The sequence below is a fragment of the Zootermopsis nevadensis genome, unplaced genomic scaffold, assembly GCF_977971745.1.
Source record: "Zootermopsis nevadensis isolate Lab colony 2312 unplaced genomic scaffold, Znev_1.0 Znev_ptg000017l, whole genome shotgun sequence".
Lineage (NCBI taxonomy): Eukaryota > Metazoa > Arthropoda > Insecta > Blattodea > Termopsidae > Zootermopsis > Zootermopsis nevadensis.
In genome coordinates, this window is record NW_028259149.1 from 1635413 (window position 1) to 1658728 (window position 23316).

The 23316-nt window shown below is 36.6% G+C and overlaps 2 protein-coding genes across 5 annotated transcripts; one reads left to right on the plus strand and one right to left on the minus strand.

Moving 5' to 3' along the window:
* The first annotated feature begins 1486 nt into the window (after window positions 1–1486).
* LOC110840082 (uncharacterized) lies at window positions 1487–9642 on the plus strand. 2 transcript variants are annotated; one of them, XM_087350009.1, is made up of 7 exons: window positions 1487–1625; window positions 3228–3493; window positions 4332–4501; window positions 4763–4932; window positions 5669–5827; window positions 7469–7670; window positions 9266–9642. In XM_087350009.1, the coding sequence occupies exons 2-7, from the start codon at window positions 3239–3241 to the stop codon at window positions 9351–9353; spliced, it is 1044 nt and encodes a 347-aa protein (XP_087206135.1). In that variant the 5' UTR covers window positions 1487–1625; window positions 3228–3238; the 3' UTR covers window positions 9354–9642. The 2 variants fall into 2 exon arrangements, with proteins under 2 accessions (XP_087206135.1, XP_087206136.1); XM_087350010.1 differs by having other exon boundaries at window positions 1514–1625; window positions 3236–3493.
* Window positions 9643–15332: 5690 nt separating this feature from the next.
* Window positions 15333–22644, minus strand: LOC110840079 (uncharacterized). 3 transcript variants are annotated; one of them, XM_087350011.1, is made up of 6 exons: window positions 22504–22644; window positions 21264–21311; window positions 18442–18610; window positions 17430–17570; window positions 15917–15963; window positions 15333–15462 (listed from the first exon to the last, which is right to left on the minus strand). In XM_087350011.1, the coding sequence occupies exons 2-6, from the start codon at window positions 21296–21298 to the stop codon at window positions 15363–15365; spliced, it is 492 nt and encodes a 163-aa protein (XP_087206137.1). In that variant the 5' UTR covers window positions 21299–21311; window positions 22504–22644; the 3' UTR covers window positions 15333–15362. The 3 variants fall into 3 exon arrangements, with proteins under 3 accessions (XP_087206137.1, XP_087206139.1, XP_087206138.1); XM_087350013.1 differs by lacking the exons at window positions 21264–21311; window positions 22504–22644 and adding an exon at window positions 20694–20843; XM_087350012.1 differs by lacking the exons at window positions 21264–21311; window positions 22504–22644 and adding an exon at window positions 20566–20704.
* Window positions 22645–23316: the final 672 nt, after the last annotated feature.

Sequence of the window (23316 nt, forward strand, 5' to 3'; positions counted from 1 at the left end):
AATGTAATGGAATTTTATATGATAAAATATATTGACAGAGTACGAATATTGTCCAATGGTTATATGTGTTTTATTCATCTGAAGAACTTATTTAAGGGTTCCCAAAATTTTCAAAGCAATCTTATTTAGGACAGAGCATAAAATTTGTGTTTGTCTTATGTAAGTCTGAACTTTCTAGTTAATTTGTTTTGTCATATTCTAAACACTTAAATGTGCGTATACAGAATTTTAAGGAAATCAGATGAATATTATTGTTGAAGATGTGCATAAAATATTGAACTCCAATGAGCAATCTTTTTATTAAGCTAATAGTAGGCTGCTAAGGTGGTTAAAAATTTGACCCTCTGTAACTTTTCTTAACAAAGAGATTTTTAATTTATTAGACTGGTCTGCATTCTATAATGAAGTATTTCATCACCATGTTTCCACATAACAATCTTTTTATCTTATAATCATCAACAAGTTGCAATATATCTTAATTTAATCACATACTTTTGCATGCCGATATCTAGTCTCACAACTGAGACATAATGAACATGCAGAAGTGAAACTTCTCAGATGTATTCAAGCTCAGTATGTGATATAATATTTTGGTCTCATTAATTTATCAGAAGTGTCTTTCGAATATACATATTTCAAATTTAAAAATTATTGGTTAATGAAGTTTATTTTAATTTCATACAGTAAAATATATTTTATTATTCAGGCTTGAAACAAAAAAGATGATAAACACACATGTGTTGGCCATTTTTGTCATATCAGGCTGTACCAAAACTATTTGCAAGTGTGTCATTACTTAAGTGTTATAAAAATACAGAAAGAGAATTAGTGACATTATGAATGGTGGACATGTGAAATTTGTGTTAGACAATGTAGCACTGTGATCGATTCTCTACTAAGAAGTTTTTGGTTCTCCACTGTCAATATGAAATTCGGTTTATTGTGACAATTAAGTGATGACACAACTGCAGTTACAATGTACTTCATAACATTATTTTTTACTAGAGCAACTCGCTTCTTTCGGAGCGCTTTCCTTAGAGTCCTTCTTTCTCTTTAATTTCGCGTTTTTCGTCTATCGGTTTCTGTTGATTTTTGATATTTCGTTTTTCAGCGTGTTCTTTTTTTGCTCTTATGTTCTTGTTGAATAAGTTTTTCTACGTTTTTCAATGTGTCTTCCTTTGCTTTCCCTTATTTGTTAAATAGGTCTGATGTTTTAGTTCTTTACGTCACTGTTCAGGGGCCAACTGTTCTTGGTCAATCAACCCTACCCTTGCATATCTTCGTTTGTTTTTTGACGTAAATACGTCTATATTGAAGGGTTATTCCGCAAAAAAGTGTTACGAAAAAGTGTAACGAAAAAGTGACAGGAAAATGTGTAACATGGTTACCTAGGAAATACTATCAACAATTTGTAAATATGGACTGACAACAATGGTCAGCTTGTATGCACTGTTATGTTACCTAGGAAACGTCATCTGTTTACTCTGCATTGTAGTGTTACATTACTGCCGTCAACAACCCGCTTTCGTTATTCCGGAAAGAGCTGAGCTGTGTAACGCTTGTATAAAAAGTGCGTCGTAGACTATATACTTTTGTGCTGGTAAAAACGTTTTACAATATCACAGGTACTTATCTTATATAAGAATTATTAAGTAATCTATTGTTGCGTTAGTTTGTTGCGTCATACTATGTACAAGATGTATGACATTGAAGCTAAAATACTCCATAACGCAGAATATATGAGACATTACAGAAAACGTTAAAAAATAGAAGTATTAAATAACGAGATCCAGAGTGTATGGTTAATGGTGAAAAAGTTTTAATTGTAACCCTGTATATTTGTAACCATACACCTATTGATGATTGTAAGATACTTATTTTGAGTCATTTGAGACACAGAAAATCCTAATACAGTGCCGATAATATTGACAGGAGATTTTGTTTTATGAAGGAGGAAAATCAAAGCTTTGTCACATTTATGGAAGAAACGTTTGGATTAATGTTGATATCAAATCCTCAATGTAGTACTACTAGATCAAAATCTTGTATAGATATGGTGTTAGCACGATATTTTGAAACTGTAAAATGTACAAATTTTATAACATATTTCAGCTACCACAGACCCATATTAAGCGTAACTAATTCAAGGTAGGCAGTACTGTCTTACTCAAACTTTAATCAATTGTAAAGCGTGTATAAAGAAAATATTTAGAATAAAGTCACTATGTAAACTTCTTACCGTATAGACATATTTGTGTCAAATTCTCCGGAACCGTGGTTCCACTGTAACTTTCTTTGCATTTCTGTTATTATTGATTAAGATTTTCTACGTTTCTAAATGTAAGTCTTCCTTCGATTTTCTTTATTTGTTAAATAGTTCTGATGTTTTAGTTCATTACGTCCCTCTTCAGAGGCCAAATGTTCTAAGTCCAACCCTACCCCTGCAAATCTTCGTTTCTTTTCTTTTCGACGTAATTACGTCTATAGGAAATGGTTATTCGGCAAAAAAGTGTAACGAAAATGTGTAAGATCCGTATCAACAAACAATGTTTACCTAGGGAACGTCGTGTTTATTCGGCATTGTTGTTATCTAGGAAACTTCCTCTATTTACTCGGCATTGTTGTTACCTAGGAAACGTTATATTACATTTAATTACATTACATTACATTACATTACATTACATTACCTTACCTTACCTTACCTTACCTTACCTTACCTTACCTTACCTTACCTTACATTACATTTTATTACATTCAGCTACCACAGACCCATTTTAAGCGTAACTAATTCAAGTTAATAAGCAATGTCTTAATCAAAATTATCTCAATTGTAAAGCATATATAAAGGGAACATTTAGAATAAAGCCAATATATAAACTTCCTTTCCGCATAGACGTATTTACGTCAAATTCTTCTGAACCGTGGTTCCACCGACAACTTTTTCATTATACTTTTTTGCGGAATGACACTGACCCTTCCATATAGACGTATCTACGTCAAAAGTTGCACTTCTTGTCTCTGCCATGTGTACTACATGTCTTGCCCATCTCATCACCCTTGATGTGACATCTATAAAGCTCCATATTACGCAAATTTCACCATTCCTTTGTCAGTAACTCTCGCGCAGGACCAAATTCTCTTCTCAGTACCGTGTTCCCTCTCAGTCACTCTCAGTTGATGTGCACACGCGTCAGTATGAAGAAAAACCTGTAACAACCGTTGGACAGTTTTTCAGGAAATGGAGTCAAATCAAAGTCGCAGCTGTTTTCAAGTCGGCAGCAGGGGCATGCGCACTGAAGCATCGGTCCCTCTGAAAGAGCTGAGAGGGAAAAACCTGTTATGTGACGAATCGGAAATGGTGACGAAGAAAGACAAGGAACTCGTGACACCAAGTATCCCACAAGACATTCTGTTTGCTATTGGTGGGTTTCGTGACGGAAATCCGTCAGATGTGATCGAAGCGTACGACGCACAGACAGACCGATGGAGTGTGGTGAGTTGCACGCATTTCTACTCTTACCGTGCCTTGTTAAATGACGCCTCCGAGAAAAACTACTTTTCCACACTTTTGCTTATTTATACCAAGTAATTGTTTATTTAAGTTTAATTACAAGCACCTCCTTGCCTCTTTATTTTGTGTTCGTTTATTTCCATTGCAGTGAAGCTCCAAATACATGAATTAAAAAGAATAAATTCATAAATTACACAAATGCCGAGTCTCATGTACAATGCAAGTTCTAATAGGAATCGACGAAGGATATGAAATTTGCCTTAAATACCATTTACATTAACTGTCATGGCAACCTGTCTGCTGATTTTCAACATAAAACGAAATCATCGTTGATCGTCAGTGGATTTCAACGTAATAAATGAAGTATTGATCAGTGTCGATGTTGGCCATCTGCGTGGTAACGCCGCGAGAATTAGAAGGGACACTGTTTGGGGTGCGGTGGGGGACGTACTGCCTCCAGCTTTGCGTCGATAGAACCAAAAATCCCAACATCTGCCTTTACCAACGTACGAACCTGAAATGTCAGCTGTTGATCAAAAATCTTACATTTGTCTGTCGTACTTGACGAGAGCACTGGCAATGTTTGAGCTTCTCTTTGGGTCTTCCTGTTTCCTCCGTCTCTTATAATTCCACCATTGCTCCAAGTTAATTCTCACGGTTTTGTCGAGTGCCACCCACCACGGTGTAGCAATTTCGGTTCACTGTTGGGGGTTGCTCCTCTGCTCCAGTGGTTGGTCGCTTGAACTCTAATGTAAAGACTTCACATCAGTAGACCGAATGACCCAAAGAAACCTAAAGCCATAACCTGTCGTTTCTGCAGGTAGAAGGGGTCGACTCGATCGGTCCGCGATCCGAACACGGCACGGCAGTAGTCGGTTTCGACATTTACGTCATCGGTGGTACCGACGGCTCTGAATATTTAAGCTCATGTCACTGCTTCAACGCTGTTACGAAGAAATGTCGCGAGGTGGCGCCTATGAATGTCCGGAGGTAAGATGCATATCGGTAACTAAGGAACTCCTTGAAACAAAAGCTGAACAAAATATAAATGTGGGCAGGGGCTGTAAAATTGTACCACTTACATACAGGAGGACTTTTGCGACAATGTTGGTCTTAAGAATACGACTTGCTTGTTAATTCATTTGAATTATGATTTAACAATGACGAGCGAACAATTGCGTTCTGCGAGAGGAAATGCATCATAATCAGCAAAAAATGAGCACAGCAGAGTCTGTACTTTTATCGTTTCAGACGCAATTTAAGTGTGGCAGTTCTGCGAGGTGCAGTGTACGCCATGGGCGGATACGATGAACATCGGGATCACAGAACGGCTGAAAGATACGACAGCAAGAAAAACCAGTGGTTGTGGATCGCTCCCATGAATACAGCGCGATCCAATGCATGTGCTGCTGTGCTGAATGGTACGTAAATGCCGTGAAATAGGAATTTGTGGATTAGTACAGAAGGCGAGGCGTCTGTCTGTCTGTCTGTCCGCGTGTAACAACGCAAGAACGGTTGAAGAAATCGGAGGATTTGAGGTTGTCTCGGTGGAAAGTACGAAGATGGCTACAAAGGCTTGAAGTTCTGAGTGCGTGATGGTTTCTTCTGCTCTTGTAAACTGTCCCTGTACATCGTCTTCTGTCTTTGTAGTGTACACTAGGAGTGAGTGTAAACAACTATAAAACTATCAAACTTGTTCTCATATAATACAGATGTAATATGGTTTTGAGACTGTTAATAATCTCTTGTACATTGCACATTATATTATAAATTTAGAGCACAGCTTGGTAGCTCGTACCATACATCTCTGGTAAAGTAAGGTAAAATTCATTTCACAGAAGTAGTAACTTACCATCATTTCCATTATGCACTAATTTAAGCACTTTATGCTGTTTATATTAAATTTTATCAGTTAAACTCTTTTTCTTTGACACGCTGATTGTCTGCATTCGAAACAAAGAAACAGATGAACAGAGACAGCCGTGTCCGTGCAGTTGCTATGACACGAAGGGGGACATTAAATACAATATCATTAATAGATTTACAAATTTAAGTACGGATTGTCCCATGTTTGTGCTTCGAAAGGGCCAGTTTAATGCCCCTGCCTACATGAAATATGTGTAGAGTTCGTGTCATGTAGCTAATTTGTTTTTACAGACAAAATATACTTCGCTGGTGGATGTGATGGTTGCAATGTCCTAAACTCGGTGGAAGTTTATCACCCGGACACCAACCGATGGACGTTCGTTGCACCAATGATTACTGGACGTGCCAATTTTTCATTCGTCGCCTTCAACGCCTGTCTGTACGCTCTAGGTGAGAACTCTGAACATTTTGAGTGATGCCCCTCTATCTTTCTTACAGAACTTGCTATTGTGAAATGTTTTCCTGGTTTTCTTCTAGTGACTGAGATTTTATGAACAACATTTTTCCCCTGTCATTTCAGAGTTAGTTTGTCAGTAATTTTAACCCCGATTCGTGGTTTCGATTATATTCTCCACAAAGAACACTTAACTTACTTACTAACTAACTAACAACGCATAATCTCTTGTGGTATCTCAAGTAACGTATGCCCCATTTGTCACAGTCCCAGTTGTAGCAAGGACATTTCAGTTTGCCGTGCTGTTATCCCCCAAAAATCCGATGGTTTAAAGCAGTCCCTTCGCATTCTTTGCTTTTCGTCACTTTTTTGGGTAACGTAGTTTTCAACAGTTAATCTTGTGTCTATTCTTGGTCGTTATTTTCGCACGCAGTTTCATGAAGCAGAAAACAGAAGTCAGGTGCAATTTCCTGATGCTACAATTACGAAAATAATATTGTAGCTATTTCATCCTTAATTTCGTTCCTTATACTAATATTAACACTGCAAAAGGGAATGAATTTTCTTCGTTGTATTTCATTCATTCGTTCCGTTTAAGGAATTATAAATTTTAAGAGTGTAAAGTCCGTGGGGGTAAGACGGGCGGAGTGTGAAGCATTGAAGTTTCGAGAAATACAAACATCTAGAAAGTTATAATTGGTAATCTTTAAGGTAAGATACCACTTGTGATACATTTATATCTTAATTGCGTCATGCTTGTGTTCTTCAATACAATAATTTTATTCACCGTCTTTACACAAGCTTATAGATTGTTAAAATCACATAAAATTATAACATTTCAATATTTGATATTGTTACATTTTAAAATGACGACATGTTTCGATGTTCACTCCATCATCGTCAGGTCTATCAATCAAAATTATCGTCAGGTCCATCATCATCATCACTCCATCACTCCATGTTTCGATGTTCACTCCATCATCGTCAGGTCTATCAATCAAAATTAAAAACTGTTGCATCTGCTGCTCTGCGTATACTGATTTGTTCTACCCATTAGATTTTATTTGTTTAACCTTCAGGCTTCTTCCATTAAATTTGGAGGCTGCGTCTAGATGCCTTAAATCGGGTTGTGTGTGAGGTGCGTGTCCGATATTACGGAACGGTAGACTGCAACTCTAATGGGTAGAACAAATCAGTATACGCAGAGCAGCAGATGCAACAGTTTTTAATTTTGATTGATAGACCTGACGATGATGGAGTGAACATCGAAACATGTCGTCATTTTAAAATGTAACAATATCAAATATTGAAATGTTATAATTTTATGTGATTTTAACAATCTATAAGCTTGTGTAAAGACGGTGAATAAAATTATTGTAGTGATACATATCCTTGAAAGGAAGGATAATATTAAAATGTTTTTAAGGATCTAGAGTATGTCAGAAGAGTTCAACTACCGACTTTTGTGAATAAGGTAATGAATCTTGTGGCTCTATAAAGGCCAAATATTTCGTGGCCATGTGACAGAGTTACAAATATCAAGAAGGGACCCGCTGAATGGGGTTAGAATAAGTTTCGTTTGGCAGGTTTTTTATATACTGTGAGCTATTACGGAATGTGTGGATGTGTATGTGCAGGAGGACACAACACGACATCATCCGAGCTCACTACCGAAAAGTATGATCCTACAGAAAACAAGTGGATTAAGTTCCCTAGCATGGACGCCTATTCAAGTGATTTAAACGCAGAAGTGATCAACGATAAGATCTTCGTCATCGGCGGATATTACGAAGCGAACAACTTCGGTGTCAAATATTTCAATGACAAGGAAAATCGATGGTTTGTTTCTTTGTTTGTTTCTTTGTATGATTGTTCAGGGCTATATAATCATAAACTGTTACTTTCGAAAAGCACTAGAAATGAATCATTTCCGGTCGACATAACCGCGATCTTGCGGGTGCTGCAACTTCTAGTGTCGTAGAAACTGACCGACGTTTCAGAGGTTCTAACTGCTTATTCAGGGCATTGAATGTAGCGCGCAAAAGAGGGTGATAAGTAGGGGGTAGAATGAAAGCAGGCAGAGTTATGTTGCGGTCAAGCTGAATCGTTAAAGCAGAGGGCAAATGACTTGGTAATTCTAAACAGAAGTAAATTATAACTGCATTAATAAGAAACAATTGAATAAAATTTTTCTTGGATATTATTCATCGTCTAGTAAATATAAAACGTAAAACGACGTTTCGGAGATGGGACTCTATGTCCGTCTTCAAAGCTCTTTGACTAAGTTTCTTTGATCAGTGGCACTCTCTTGGGCAGGATGTTTCTGGCGTTCAGTATATCAGCATCGCCATAATCTTCGGCTTTTATAAAAGTGTCAGGCCAGTTTCAGGTTTAACGACGCCTATCCGTTTCATGTTCCCATTTTTGATTAGTGTTTATTTGGAAAAGTCTGTCTCTTGGCGTGTTTGACCATGCAGTCTCCTGCCATCTGTTGACGGAGTGAGTAAGCAGCTCCAAAAAGATCCCAGAAGACAACTTTCTTCATACTCGACTGTTGAGGATCCAGGAATCCCACAGCAATTCATTTGATTTTGGTTTTTGTCTGTTTTACGTCCAGCACAACCTATCATGAACTATTTGTGGTGGGACGAAAAAGTTTTGAAAATATATTGCCAAAAGAAGGAAATAATTTCATGGGCGCACGTCTCAAACAAGACACGCTTATCTCTCCAAAGAAAGTGTGTGATGAAATTTATTATTATGACCTAAGGTAATGGCCTAATGAAGTGTACCAAACTTAGTTAGCGCAGAAAATAAGCCATTTGACAGCGTTTTAAAATATTCATAATCTCTCCCTCCACTTTGATGTAATGAAATTGTATTACGTTATAATAGCACGGTGGCCGGGGTTCTATGTGCATGAGTGAAAAAAAAATCACGTGTGAACTGTTCTGAAATATGGTGTGGCAATCGTACATTGCATTCCGATTGGAGGAGTTTTTGTTAAGATTGTCTGGAAACAAATTATAATCAACGACATTTCGGTGGAAGCCTGTTTCCTTACCTTAAAGCAGTTTTCCATTCTACCCAAAGACAGAGCCAGCCCATCAGACATGGATATTTTTAGGGCAACACATTTTACGACTCATAAAGATAATTCTTTTATACTTATTCTACACAGAAATCTCTGATATTTTAGAACCCAAAAAGAAAAATTATATTACTTTACATAAATGCACATTTCTATTAATTTATATTAAATAAATTATTTATGGTAGAAGACGCATTCCTTCGTGAGTTACATCATCTTATGTTGAGTTACATATTTTCTGTAACTGTGTCAGTGAAATGTGATAAAAATTGTCTTGAGTGTAGATAATACTGATGGATGATTAAAGATTGGTTGTTCTAATTTCTAATATTTGAAATTGCAGGAATCCGGTGACAAACGTAAATGTTCGTAGAACCCTGATGTCAACTTGTGTCATCAAGAACCTACCGAATGCAAGCGATTACTCCTAAAACTTAATCCGATTGGTTGCCTGTTCGGACGTTTTATTATGTTTCTTAGCACTTAGAAGTTAGCACTTAAATGACCCGGGCCCGCGCGCAAGCTGAAGAACGGGTCGTTTAAGTGCTAGGTGCTTAGAAACGTAAAAAAATGTTGGATTGGGAAACTCAGTAGTCTGCAGTTGATTACAACCAGGACGGATACATTAAATTTAATTACTTTTCTTATGAAAATAATGTACGAATTTGAATTGATGTAGGAACTACAAAAAAAATAAAGAGAAATATTATTTGCAGCAAAGAAGGAAATATTATTTCTCCTCGTTATTTTCTGCTCAATAAGTCTTATTGTAATTAATTATTTTACAGACTTTTAATTTTATCTAGAGTATTACCATCCATGAACACACAGCAGTTTCACCTTACGTCTTGTATTAAAAAATCCACATGTGGCGACATGTTTCGAGTTACGAAACCTTCATGGTATTAGGGGAAGATTAAATGTTTTGCTTCATGAACGTCATTTACAAAAACCTCATTATGAAGGCAACACACTGAGAATTGCGTATTGATTTCTGATCTACATGTGATACCTAAGTTAAGTGGAGCATGTTATGCAGTTAGATGTCTGTTGCATGTCAGCAACACTGACACACTCAGATCAGTATATATTGCCTATTTACACGCTATAATGAATTGTGTAATAATTTTTGGGGGTAATTCATCAAACACTAAAAAAATATTCACTTAACAAAATAAAATTGTTAGATTATTGGCTGGTGTAAAACCTAGAAATTCATGTAGATGTCTGTTTAAGAGATTAGAGATCTTAGCTCTACCTTCCAAATACATATTCTCATTAATGAACTTTATTGTAAATAACCAAGAACTCTTTCAAACTAACTCTGCTGTACACAATGTCAACACAAGAAATAAAAATCAGCTTCATAGACCAATTGCCAACCTCTCATGCTTTCAGAAGAGTGCATATTATGCAGGAATCAAAATTTTCAACAGTCTACCATCAAATCTCACAAGTCTTGTAAATAAGAAGGAGAAATTTAAAGTAGCATTAAAAAGATACTTAATTACACACTCCTTTTACTCTGTCAATGAATTTATGATGTTTACAAATAAGTGAAAAATTTTCTTTTATATGTAATGGGCACATCAATTTGTAGCTTACAGTTTCTTTAGTTGAACCCTTTGTTTCGTATTATGTGAAATGTATATAATATTATGAATTGTACTTTATAATATGTATTGTATTATTATTATGGCTCTTTCCACATCCTATTGCCATCTGACTGTCTTATGGATCCATGGAATGTAAATAAATTATTATTATTATTATTATTATTATTATTATTATAGTAATACAAAGAAGGTGGTGATGCCCTGAAGATGAGGCTATAACCCAAAACATGCCATCACAAGAGAAGTGAAATCAAACCATGGATTGTATGAATGGATAGTAAAAATATTTTAGATAATTTTCAGTATATGGTGCTTTGTATAATCCTAGGTTTAATTTTATTTGGAAACCAAAATAACACCATAGATGAGGCAAGGTATTTCATATTTTATCATCCAAGTGGTACATGTTTAACTTATAATTTGTAGAACAGTACGTAAAATAAAAACTACAGCTTTTTTTCTATTAAGGAACCAAATGTAACGCAATTAGTTCACAGAGACAGAATTAAGAAAGATAGCAGAAGCAAAGTGAAAATGTGGGGAGAAGTGGTGGACATATTGCTTCGGGAGAGGGATGGTTGAACGAGCTAGAAAGTTTCCAGGAACTATACACTTGTCCTGATAACGAAAAAATAAAAAATTGGTAAAATTATATGTTGACATGCACTGATAAAAATTCCAGGTCAGATCTGAATCACTTTCATAGTTTGGAATTATACATAAATTGTGTTCATATTGATTTTCATATGCACAATTTCTTCATTTTATATAAATTTTAATGTCTGTACACAGAAGAATCGCAGATAAACATTTTAAGAGTACATAATAAGACACGAGATGAGATTCTGATATAAGTAGTTACTCTTAATGGTTCAACCGGCCGTTCCGCCGGCCGAAGCAGTAGTGGCTGAAACGATCAGAGCGAAAATCCGACAGCCCTGATTAAATCTGATGTTTAATTACATACAAGGCTCTCAGATGGCAATACAAGTTTGTATCAGATATTTTAAAATTTTGTTCATGTTTTCCTTAACAGATAGCTCCTGTAGGCCAACAAAAATATCTTTCGAATAACAAATTAAATACTTTGAGTTCATAAGTTGACTTCGTATTATCCTGAGGAATTTGGCTCTTATTTTTCGCTTTATTATTTGCTAAGATAAGTGTTTTGTTTCCTAATTTTGTTTTTATTTAAATTTTTAGGGTGTTTATTGTAATTTTCGTTGTTTTCTTTACTTTATTATACAGCAAAACTCCTGAAGTTGGACATCTCTATATCCTGGACACCCCTCTACATTCGGCACTTTTAATTGCAACCGGCGAATATCCTATAATTTTACATATCCACAATACCCTATATATTGAACACCCCTTTTGTTGTTAGTTTGTAAAGGTGCATGCATGCTGTAAGCATAGTTAAAAAAATACATTCTGAACATTTAAAATTTCATTGAGGCTGGGGTGTAATGTGCAACCATGAGAGTGGGTTTCAAAAGATTATTATTATTGTCATTAATTCTTAATTTGAGCAAGCCTACAATAGTTAGATTATGTAAGTAAATAGATTACATTGTCGGTAAACGTAAGGTATCGGTGCCCTTCCCTTTGAGCTTATCCATGCAAGTTTAATTTAATGAAAACAAAATTTGTAAAAATTTAATTCACCCTTTCGGTTTTTCTTATTAATAATTTCCTTTTGGGGAAGGGCTCCATAATACATTACAATTACCGCATTGTCATTACACATCAATTTGAAAGGATAATTTTCTCCTTTTCCTCCTTCCTGGACACCTCTGTAAGTTGGACACATTATCCTGGAACCGCAAGCTTCCAAGTTAGAGAGGTTTTACTGTATATATAAGTGTTTTGTTTTCAGAATTTTTGCCTGGGCAATGACTGGTCCCACTTCATGGATGGATGACATAGATATTTTGGATTATTTAGGTATTATAGATAGTGATAGTGACTTTGTTCCTGAAGGTGACTACGATTACACTGAAAGTGATCGAGAAACAACAGGCCCACCTGCGCACATCATGTACTACAGTGAAGAGGATGACATGAATGATGACGACTACAGGGAGATTCTGTCACCTGAGCAACCTCATTCCCTCCCTTTCCAATTCCAAGAATTGACTGGACTTAAACACATGCCACCTCCTAATTCTCCTCCCATGACATTTTATTTTTGTTCGTCACTGATTTTGACGTGAATACGTCTTTAAAATCAGACCGACATATGGGGTACCAGGACGGAAACGGCGATGTAACGTTTGCAGGGTGATCCTTCGTGACTAATAACACGACTGAAATAAATGTGGTCTCGTTCGATCGGGTACACGACTACGATGCGAGCATTATCTTTAGTTGGCGCCGCGCATGCGCGAGGCGCGGGTGGGGGCCCGCGGCGACTGGCGGATATTTTGGGCGTGAGCGAAAATTTCCGGGCAGTATATCTCGCGACTCCGATGTGCTAGCGCGCTGGTTTTGTGCCAAACGAAAGATCTCATCTAGATCTATAGATTTAAAAAGTAAACATTGTAAAATATTTGTTGGTGACAAATCAAAAATAATTCGTGAAAAATTTAAACTTTCTGATGTCGGCCCATACTCACCGAAAAGCCCAGCGGAAATATAAGCAACGTACCTCATCGGAAAGGGCGGTCTCTGATGTTGAATTCTGTCTGTATCGATCGCTCATGCAATATTCGGAGAGCGTTAAGAAATTCCTTCCCAACTTCGAACCCGATACGGAAACTTCAATCGTTTAAACGGGGGACTTCAATATCGACGTACGACGCAACCAGTCTCTGGTTGAATTCATGCAACGCGAGTTCCGTCTGCAGTATGTGCCAACGACGCCTACAACACTGGGCTCACACTCAGTTATGCCTTTCGTGTCTTACTTATCTTACTATAGACCAATGCTAATCAAAATTGTCATCGATTACTAGCTAAGACTCTGTATATTTCTTATGCTAAATAAAAGCCATATATCCATTTCGTTACCTTCATTTCATTCCCATATCCCAAAGAAAATATTACCCGCTAACGCAGACGTATTCACGTAAAACCCATGGTTTCATCAAGGTTTCTGTTGACCCTTTCGACGAGGCGAGCCAGCTGCAACGACGTGCTGTGTCTGGGTCGAAACCCAAACTGCTCGTCGCGCAGCAGCCCGCGTTCGCTGACCTCGTGTAGGACCCTCGTTAGGAGGATCTTCTCGCAGAGCTTGCCGACCGTGTCGAGAAGACTGATGGGTCTATAGGAAGAAGGTAGCGTGGGGTCCTTCCCCGGTTTCAGTATGGACACCACGCGAGCGTGTTTCCATGCCGAGGGGAAGTGCTGCCTGCGGAGGACCGCGTTGAACACTTTCGTGAGAAAGGTTACCGCGCGTCGTGTGAGTCTCTGAACAACAGTGGTCTTATATGGTCGCAATTTCAGAAGTCTCGTTGCTGTGTGAGCAGATCCCAATGACACGCCAGATTATGCAGCTAAACGTGCCAAAGATTTCCTTGGACTTTTTTCTAAGAAAGCCCCAATTTCATCCAATTTCCGTCAATACACTCCGTTTCCTGTTCTTCTTTTTATCCAAAACTGATCCCGTACTACGAAATTTTTTTATTAATCTCTCTATCGTGGGCCTGCTAGGAACACTTTCACCGGGAAAATGTCCGCGATATTTACGGCGGCATCTTCCGTAGGATGAATATTTGGCATATGTTTCGACTAAGAACACACGTTGCTTAATACTGTACACCATATTATCAACGTCAATCCGCGACGAGAGACGCAATGAAACTGATTCGCCTGTGATTCACGGGAATAACACGCTATCTCTATCCCACACTAACAGTGCACTCGGCCGAGCACGCAATGCAAGCAAGGCCGTTACAGCATAAATTGTAGACCCGGTAGCTTGTTAATCTGTTTTTGTATTTCTTTAACGTTTTAAAATTATATTAGTGTTCCCTATGTGGATTATTTGTTTTTATTTATATTTCTTCATTTATTTTGCTTTGTGTTAATATTGTTTCTTTTTTGGGCTTCCCTGTACTTGGCTGTTATATTTAATACTGTACATGTATAAGTTTAATTAATCTGTTTATGTAATATATTTCATTATTATTGTATGTATTATCAGTGTCTACCTGTTATTGTCTTCTTGCTGTTGGCAAACACGTAAATAAATTAATTGAATTGAATTGAATTTGTTGAATTCTGCATGTTACAAGGTGTTGTCTTGAAAGTCTTATGCAAAATAATTTTATTTATTTTTATGCTGTAATTTTTGTTGGGGCAATCCTAATTTGAAAGAGTAAACTCTGGGCAGGATGGGATAGGGCTGAATGGGGTACCCAGAAAAGAGGATAAAATGAGAATTGCATGTATTGTGGCGATGTCTATCCCCAGTCAATTGAAGGGTGGATCCGGTATTCGTCTTGCTTTAAATGGGCCCATAACTCATCTGCAGGTGTTGATAGTCACGATGATGAAAAGGTGCACATGTGTGTCGTCTGCATTAGGGCTAAGTGTATTTAGAATGCGTAAAGTTTCGACATTTTGCATTGTATACTAAATCATTTTTATATCCTACGTCATATTTATTAGATAATCTTCTTACAACTTTTAAAATACATATCAACCACACCCCGTCTTGCCCCGGGTTCAGGGCAAAATGGGGTATGTTACATTCTTGTAAAGATTTTAATATTTAAAGAAACTGTAACTCTTAAAACTAAACTAATAATTCATTATAAATTTCAAATAGACAATAAACACATACAACGTTCCTCCATCAGATTATCTTTATTATTGTCCCTTCTACGTGCCTCCAAAGATTAAGTTTCCCGTTCTGCCCTGGTGTCCCATGCATGGTCCCGATTTCAACTCTTGAAGGTCTACATCGAGTGCAAATTGAGGCCTGTAATAAATCATATTGGCACAATATTAAAATAATGCAATCTGTTACACACTAATATTTAAATTGACAGTCCGTCAACAGTACAAATTTCTTATTAAGGTTTTAGTGCTTATTAATGCGACACACGAAATATTATCAGACCAAAATGCATAAACAATTTAATTTTCATAGCTACTATTTTTGTCCACTTACATAGAACCACTTGTAAATTACCAGTCAAAGTAAAAGCATGTAGTGGTATAAGAATAAAAATTCAGATTAAAAACATAAAACATATTGCGTAGAACAACTTTCAACCTAATAGCGCATAGACACACATTCATAATCAGGATATTTTGCATTCTGTGGTATTTACCCGCAGAAGTCAAAACACGGAAATTTCAGAACACAGACTGTCCTATAAGACATCAATAAAGTTTATTAATCCATCAACATGATTTAGTAAATTTCTTACCGTAGTTTATAATGTCCTTGTCCTTCCGTTTTCATCACCTGGGATCCCTGTAACAAAACAAAATAATTTCAATACGTTATGACTTTCAATTATTTTACAGCTTGTGAGTGTGAGCTGTCTCTCCTGCAGGGTGTTAAATGGAATATGAGGGTCGTCATAAGTAGTCCACTATGCGAGATGCAAAGACAGAAATGGCTTAGGTGGCAGTCTATTTATGACCTTTGGGAAATTATTCACAAATTCATTGTCCATCAGTATTCGTCATTGGTGTTAATGCAAATATTGTAGATAAAAAATGTGATTCAGGAATTTGTATCAATATATTCCTGACGGAAATTCCAGTCAGAAACATTCTATCGCCATCGGTTGTGTTATTAGTGGCTATAAAGTTATGAGTATGGGAAATTCAAGAATTATTTTTACATAAGTAAGCTCAATTACTAAACAAGTTCTTACGATTTGCAATTGACTTTATAAAATATCGTATGTTTCAAGTATCCACAGTCAGCACAGTTACTCATTTTTCTACGAAATGTGTAATCCTCAAGAACTTGAATACAACCATTTACGTGTCTTCCAACATGCATAATTTTATAAAGTTGTCTGTTCTATTTCTGATTTTCATTTTCACGCATGATTTCGCATAACCCTACGGACATAAATATAGAAGGTTGAGGTCTATAGACCTGTAGCGGACAATTTTCCAAACATTGCTACGTGGCCAATGCACTTATGATACACATATTTATGTAACTGTATCGCTTGTCAATTAAAAAATGGGGGCATCCCATCATGCTACAGATACATATATAACTACCTTCCAAGAGGTGGGAAAAGTCATTTGGCAGAAATATGACAAGATTGACACCTATAAGACGACCATAAAATATGAATTATCGATAAGTTGACTGCCAACAGAACAACACGGGTTTAAAAGAAATAAACTATCTTCTATTTTTCTTAATTTCAAGAGTTCCATGAAGTTTCACAAGAAACGATAAATGAATTAATGTGAAATTATTCACTCCGTATTGTTTAAAATGTAGACAATTATATTACTCTAAAGAAAGTTTATGAATTTATTGTATCTTACTTTTCTTAAAGTGACATCTTTAGTGTAATTTTATTTGATAGATCTTCGATCAATCATGACATTTGTTGTTACAGGTACATAACGTAGCGTAAGATGATCACGTGTTATGCTGATAGACTTATTTCGTTAGAACTTAAAAAATAAACTACAGACAAATGATATAACTGTGTGCTAAGGAAACACAGTGACATTAAATTGGCTAAATGTGAATGTGGCTTAGCTCTCCTTCCTCGATTCTACTACAAAATTCATCCCTCACAAATAAAATTTTAACTACCGACAACAGTGCTGTTGAAGACTGAATGTGTTAGACATGTACGTACGCTTTTGAATGCAACACACATGCAGATTCCATAAGCAAACAGTTCAGAAAATTGATGGATTTACTTTTCAAGTAAACTTGATAATATCTGTACTTACTGGTGTGTGGCAAAGATCCGACGTGTTGATGGATTGTGAATCCCTGCATACATAGGTATAAAACTGACCCTCCTCCAGTATTGATGCACCTTCAGTAGCAGTATTAGAAATTGCTGTCCCGTTTACCTGCCCAGGCTGTAGCTGTTGGCATAATCATCAGGTTATAAGAGTATCAGGTTATCGTCTCCCGGTGTCAGACATGATACAACACATTACAACATGACAATAAACAACGAAACATTAACACCAATTCAATCATGAAGATGGATGGATTCACAACCGCATAAAATCAATAAATGCAACGCAGCTTAGTATATAATAGTTTATAAAATTAATAGAATTGATAACCTGAAGATGATGTCTTAGTACATCGAAACATGTCGTTTCTAATATGAAGATGCCATAGAATGTAAACTCGAAATACGATAATAAGAGCATCAAAACATAACATATTTTATATTTATATTGTGAATGTTATAATATTTTAACAACTCATTTTAATAAGTTTGTGTATAGACGGCCAAAATAAATATATGTATTATAATCATACATTGTTTATGCTCTATTTTTCACTTTGCTATCAGTATTTGTTAGGAGCATTATGCTTTTTTCCAGTAACACAGAATTTCATTAATGTAATAATCAAATTTTCTTGCATGTAAGATATGTCATTCTTAAGTAACCTCAACCGTGGGTCCATAAATGCAATTTAATGCAATCGAAACTTAATAAAACGCATTAGTTGCCTCAGATAAAGCATGGCATTAACCGCAAACTACAAATATTCCACATCTTCAAGCTCTGTAACAGTAACCGAAGATTCCAAAGGCAGCTGTCTTTAATCATTTAAAAAATTCGGATAATGAAGATGGGAAATAAACAGTTTTAGGATATTCTCAGCATCGACATTTTCATATTTTAGTATACGCAGATGAGTTGTGTTGTGTCCGGTTAATAATATGGTGACTGTTCAAGAAAGGCTTAGTAACATAGTTTATAAGATTTTTAATACCTCCACATATTTCTTCCCCACATGCTTTTCGAGAATAGATTTTCTTAATGAATCCGAAGCTTGGGCAGTCCTTTCCCGTACTACCTCGTCCTCATAATGGATCGTACAGACATTGAATTTCAAACCCTGATGGCTGCTTTCATCATATACCCTTGGATCCATCTTAGGGCTGTAACAAAAGGGCAATAAGGCACAATCATAATCTGGAAAATTTACTTTCTGTTATATTTACCCGCAGAAGTTCATTTAGAAAAAAAATTGACAGTGGAACGACGGTTCCGGAGAATCTGACTTAAATACGTCTTTGTATTTAAATTATATTTAAGCAATAAATACAATTGAAGGGAGTTCATATATTAGCTTTATTCTAAATATTCCCTTTATACATGCTTTACAATTGAGTAAATAGTTTGATTAAGACAATGATTATTTGACTATCCACGTTCATCATTGGTTTTTGGTATTTTTTTGGAACTTCAGGTTCATTATTTAATACTTCAATTTTTTACGTTTTCTGTATTGTCTCATTTATTCTGCACTACGGACTATTTTAGCTTTAATGTCATCCATCTTGTTATGTCTACATAGTATGACGCAACACACAAACACAACAGTAGCGTGAAATGCGATGCGGCTTTATTTGTATAAATAAATGTTTGTAGAACCTAAACCATTTGTGGCATGTAAAATCTGAAAACAGATATGGAAAGCTCAAGAGGTAATACGTATTTCTAATGCGATATGTCCGATCCATCTCTTACGGTTTTCGAGAGGCGGGCGCTTAACGCGCCAGATGCATTGAAAATTGCACACATTGCTTCATTAAAATTAAAATAAATGTAAAAACAATTATAATTACAATAAAATACATTACAGATTGTTAAGGGTCCTTATTTACTGATCATTTTACATATAGGTTATATGGTTAACGGCATATGACTACTAAGAATTTCCGTCCCTACTCTGAAATCCACCACTTCCCCTACCAACCCCTCCGACAACAGAGAATAGTCTATGACACTCTTCCCCAGCTGGCTGACATAAGTAAAGTCCCCCTCCGTGTCCTCGCCGTATTTTCCATTCAGCATTTCTAGAAGGTTCCTTTCACAGAAATCGACGAGCTTCCTTCCTTCCTCATTACACATTCGGTCTTTACTCGATCTACCGCAAAACAAAATTGGGGGATGGGCTAAGGGGGTAAAAGAGGAATTAGATAAATTAGGGTTGGGGTATATTTGGCAGGATCCGCAAGGAAGAAGTGTGGGCAGGACGTGGGAAATTTTAAAGGAAAGGTGCAACGCCATAGAACGACAGAACGTTTTTGCTAAAATTAGAGAAAAGAGATCTCTGGCGTTGTACGGGGAGATGAAATCAGGGTGGGGTAGACAGGGCTACATTGGTTGCTGTACGAGGGCGGAGAGGGAGGGATGGGCATGGTTCAGAGCGGGTATTTGGAAGCTGAGAGGGATGAGGGGGGGCATGGATGGGAAAATATGCCCTTTATGTGGGGCGACAGAAAGCGAGATTCACATACTATTAAAGTGTACGGAAACCGGGAGGTGGAGGGAACAGCTCCTGAGGAACAAGTGGTTCACCGTTGGCGAAGAGTTGGCCGTCAAGAAAATTTTAAGCACTACGAATGACACGGAGGTCAGGGATGTAGGGAAATTTCTGTACAAAGTAAGATGTAAAAGACAGGTCAAAATTAGGAATTTAGAACTGCCACTGGGGTAGAAGGCACGAGAACAATACGGATGAGTTATGTAAATAGTATTAGGGATTAAGGAATAGTCATGTAGAGTAGCATTAGTGAATAGTTGTAGTAAGCAGTAGTGCGAATAGTGCTACGTATGTAAGGACTGTGGCCGTGAAAACCTGGTGTTAGGCGGCCACAGATCTCTGTATATAGTCTAAACCAAATATATTATTATTATTATTATTATATAGGTTATATTACCCTTACGTTTACCATTCCTGAGGAATGAACGTTTAAAGGTGACTCGGCGCTGGATCTTACACATCTTCGAAACTAACGCTGTTTTGGCCGAATGACCCTTCTGTATAGACGTATTTACGTCAAAAATTAAATGTAATGAACAATAATAATAAATAGGAATCCCTTACCTTAAACTTTGTTCAATTGTAGGAGACCACGATGTCCACGGGCAATGATCAGTTTAATCGAAAATAAAATGGAGAGATTTGAGGGCAGTTTCACAGATTTCTTAATAATTCTTATATAAGACAAGTACCTGTGATTTTTAAAAGGATTTCACCATCACAAAATTGTCTACTCTACGACGCACTTCTTCTACAAGCGATTCACAGCTTAGCTCTTTCCACACTGAAGAAATCGGATTGTTGACGGCAATAATAATTATTGTATTCGGTATTATTTTGTTTATTTATTAAACAAAACAATGCCGAATAAACAGATGACGTAACAATTAGTTTCCTAGATAAAGGAGTGGATTGTAATAAGATTTATTCAGGTAATTATACAGCATGCATAATAAATGAGAAAAGAGCCTTACGGCACGTTAAGTCAATATTGTTGCAGGCGTGTTTTAGAAATTCCAATCCTATTTCTTGCATTGTTATGCAAGCAGGAGTTCATATGAAAGCTAATAATTGTCGATCCACATTTACACATTGTTGGTATGGATCCTACACATCTTCGTAACTAACGCTGTTTTTGCCGAATATCCCTACAGTATAGACGTATGTACATCAAAAATAAGCAACTTTCAGAACGCAGACTGTTTTATGCGACATCAATAATCTTTATTAATCCATAAAACATGACTTAGTAAATTTCTTACCTTAATTCATACTGTCTTTGTTCTTTTGTTTTCATGACTTTCCGAACCCTGTAAAAAAACAAAACATTGTCAATACGTCATGACATTAATTTATTTAGCAGCGTGTGATTGTGAGCTGTCTCTCCTGCAGTAGTGTTAAATGGGGGATAAGGATCATCGTAAATACTGCGAGATGCAAAGACAGAAATGGCCTAGGTGGCAGTCCCTTTATGAACTTTGGCAAACTCTTCACAAATTCATTGTCCATCAGTATTCGTCATTGGTTTTAATACAACTAGAGCAGGGCGCTCCTTTCGGAGCTCCTAGCTGGGGTTGGTCATGTTTGTAAACGCAACCAACCTTGGTTAGTCCCAAAGAGGAGTTAGTTTAGTGTTTAACCCCTGAGTAAGAAACTAAACTAACCCCCCCCCCCCCGAATGGGGGGTTTAAACACTTGACCAACCCCCCGAAGGGGGTTGGTTGCGTTTTAAAATCTTGAGTAAGACACTAAACTAACCCCTGTGTATAAACAAATATAAGGTGATATTGTTGATGACGTCATTTTTTGACGAAAACGATGGCTAATCCTTTCGGAGCGCTTCCTGTAATCTGATATTTTACTTCTTTACGTCGCTGATCAGAGGCCAACAGCTCTTAGTTGGTCAACTATCTACTTCCAACCCCACCCTTGCAAATCTTCTTTTTTTTCTCTTCTGTCTTTTGTTGAATAGTTCTGATGTTTTAGTTCTTTACGTTGCTGTTCAGAGGCCAACAGTTCATGATCAGTCAACTTTCTACGTCCAGCAACACCATTGCTAATCTTCGTCTGATTTTTTTTTCTCTCTCTTCTGCTCTTGTTGTATACGTTTTTCTATGCTTATCAATGTAACTCTCCCTTCGTTTTTTTATTTGTTAAATAGGTCTGATGGATTAGTTCTTTACGTCGCTTTTCAGAGGCCAACTGTTCTTGGTTAGTCAACTATCTACTTCCAACCCCACCCTTGCAAATCTTCGTTTGTTTTTCTACGTGTGTCGTTAATATAGTCTCGTTTATCAATGTAAGTCTTCTTTCGTTTTTTTATTTCTTAAATCGGTCTGATGTTGTAGTTCTTTACGTCGCTCTTCAGAGGCCAACAGTTCTTGTTCAGTCAACCTTTTACGTCCAGCCCCACCCCTGCAAATCTTCGTCTCAAAATCGATCATGAAGTCACTTTTCATAATATTTTCGTAATCATAATATATCGAATGAGTATCAGTTTACCTTGTTGGAGTTGGTACTTCAAATACTTGATAACTTCTTCTTTCACTTTCCTAATGTTTTAGGCCGACTGTCAGTCAATATTGAAAAATGGGATGTGCTGCTTCTGGAACAGTAATAATGCGACTGGCTTGAGAGTTTTTGATTTCCTTGTTGTGAAGCGTTATTTGTTTATTCGGAATTGTTGTGTCGTCATCAACAATGCCAACAGAAATTTGTTTACACGGCATTGTTGTGTTCCACAACAATGTCGAATAAACAAATATCTGTTGACATTGTTGATGACGACATTTTTGGATTTTTGGATTATTTGTAGTGAAGCGTTATTTGTTGACATTGTTGATTGATGACGTAATTTATTGACGACGACGAAATCACAAATTTTTATAATAGATAGATAGATAGAATATTGTTGATACACAATGTGATTCAAGAATTTGTATCAATTTTTTCCCGACGAAAATTCCAGCCAGAAACATTCTATCGCCATCGGTTGTGTTATTAGTGGCTATAAAGTTATGAGTATGTGAAATTCAAGAATTAATTTTACATTAGTAAGCTCAATTACTAAACAAGTTTTTACAATTTGCAATTGACTTTATAACATATGTTTCAAGTATCCACAGTCAGCATGGATACTCATGTTTCTACGAAATGTGTAATCCTCAAGAACTTGATTACAACCATTTACGTATCTCCCAACATGCATAATTTAATAAAGTTGTCTGTTCTGTTCTGATTTTCATTTTCACGCATGATTTCGCATGACTCTACGGACATAAATATAGAAGGTTCAGGCCTATTGATCTGTAGCGG